Source organism: Nestor notabilis, unplaced genomic scaffold, assembly GCF_000696875.1.
Source record: "Nestor notabilis isolate BGI_N333 unplaced genomic scaffold, ASM69687v1 scaffold23086, whole genome shotgun sequence".
NCBI classification, from domain to species: domain Eukaryota; kingdom Metazoa; phylum Chordata; class Aves; order Psittaciformes; family Psittacidae; genus Nestor; species Nestor notabilis.
Window position 1 is genome coordinate 966 of NW_009932749.1, and position 639 is coordinate 1,604.

Below are 639 nucleotides of genomic sequence, written 5' to 3' on the forward strand. Positions count from 1 at the left end.
TGGGGGGTGTTGTCCCTGCCTGTGGCAGGGGTTGGAGCTGGAGGAGCTTTAAGGTCCCTTCCAATCCAAACCAGGCTGGGATTCTGGGATTGGTCTTTTGCTATCCAGAGCTTTTCCAGCACGGGCAGTCCCCAGAGGATGGGGGCAGTGCCATGGCCCAAGGGATGGTGGTGGGGATCACACCCATCTCCCTGTGACACCAGCTCACCCTGGCTGGTGCATCCTCACCTTCAGCACTCCCTCCTGAGCAGCTGCCTTCACCCTGTCCAGCGCAGCGCCAAGCCGCGCGTTCTCCTGCTCCAGCCGCCTGATCCGGATGCTGTTGGCCTGGAGCTGCCTCCTCATGTCCTCGGTCCAGCTCCCGGTGCCTGCAACCAAAACACAACATCCCTGTGCCGGGAGCCTGGGCTCAGGCTGCAGCTCTCCTGCCCCCTGAGCACCAACCAGCATGGCTGAACCCATGCGGGCAAAGCAAGCCCTGTCCATGCCCTGGCCCAGCTTTATCTGCCAGCCTGGAGCTGGGATCAGCACTTCCTGTGCTGGGAAGCGTGTTAAGATGGGCTTAGCACAGTGCAGGGCTGAGGGTGCTGTACACATCATCCTGATCCCTGTGAGCCTGGGCACAGGCTGACGGCAGGA

General features: G+C 62.0%; 1 protein-coding gene across 1 annotated transcript in view; it reads right to left on the minus strand.

The window, feature by feature from the left end:
- CCDC157 (coiled-coil domain containing 157) overlaps nt 1-639 on the minus strand; it is a gene marked incomplete at both ends in the record, with an annotated part of 5,279 nt that overhangs the window by 895 nt on the left and 3,745 nt on the right. The window contains 2 exons of the mRNA XM_010016560.1: nt 229-368; nt 459-534. Of these exons, the coding sequence (XP_010014862.1) occupies nt 229-368; nt 459-534 (216 nt within the window). The remainder of the gene's footprint in view (nt 1-228; nt 369-458; nt 535-639) is intronic.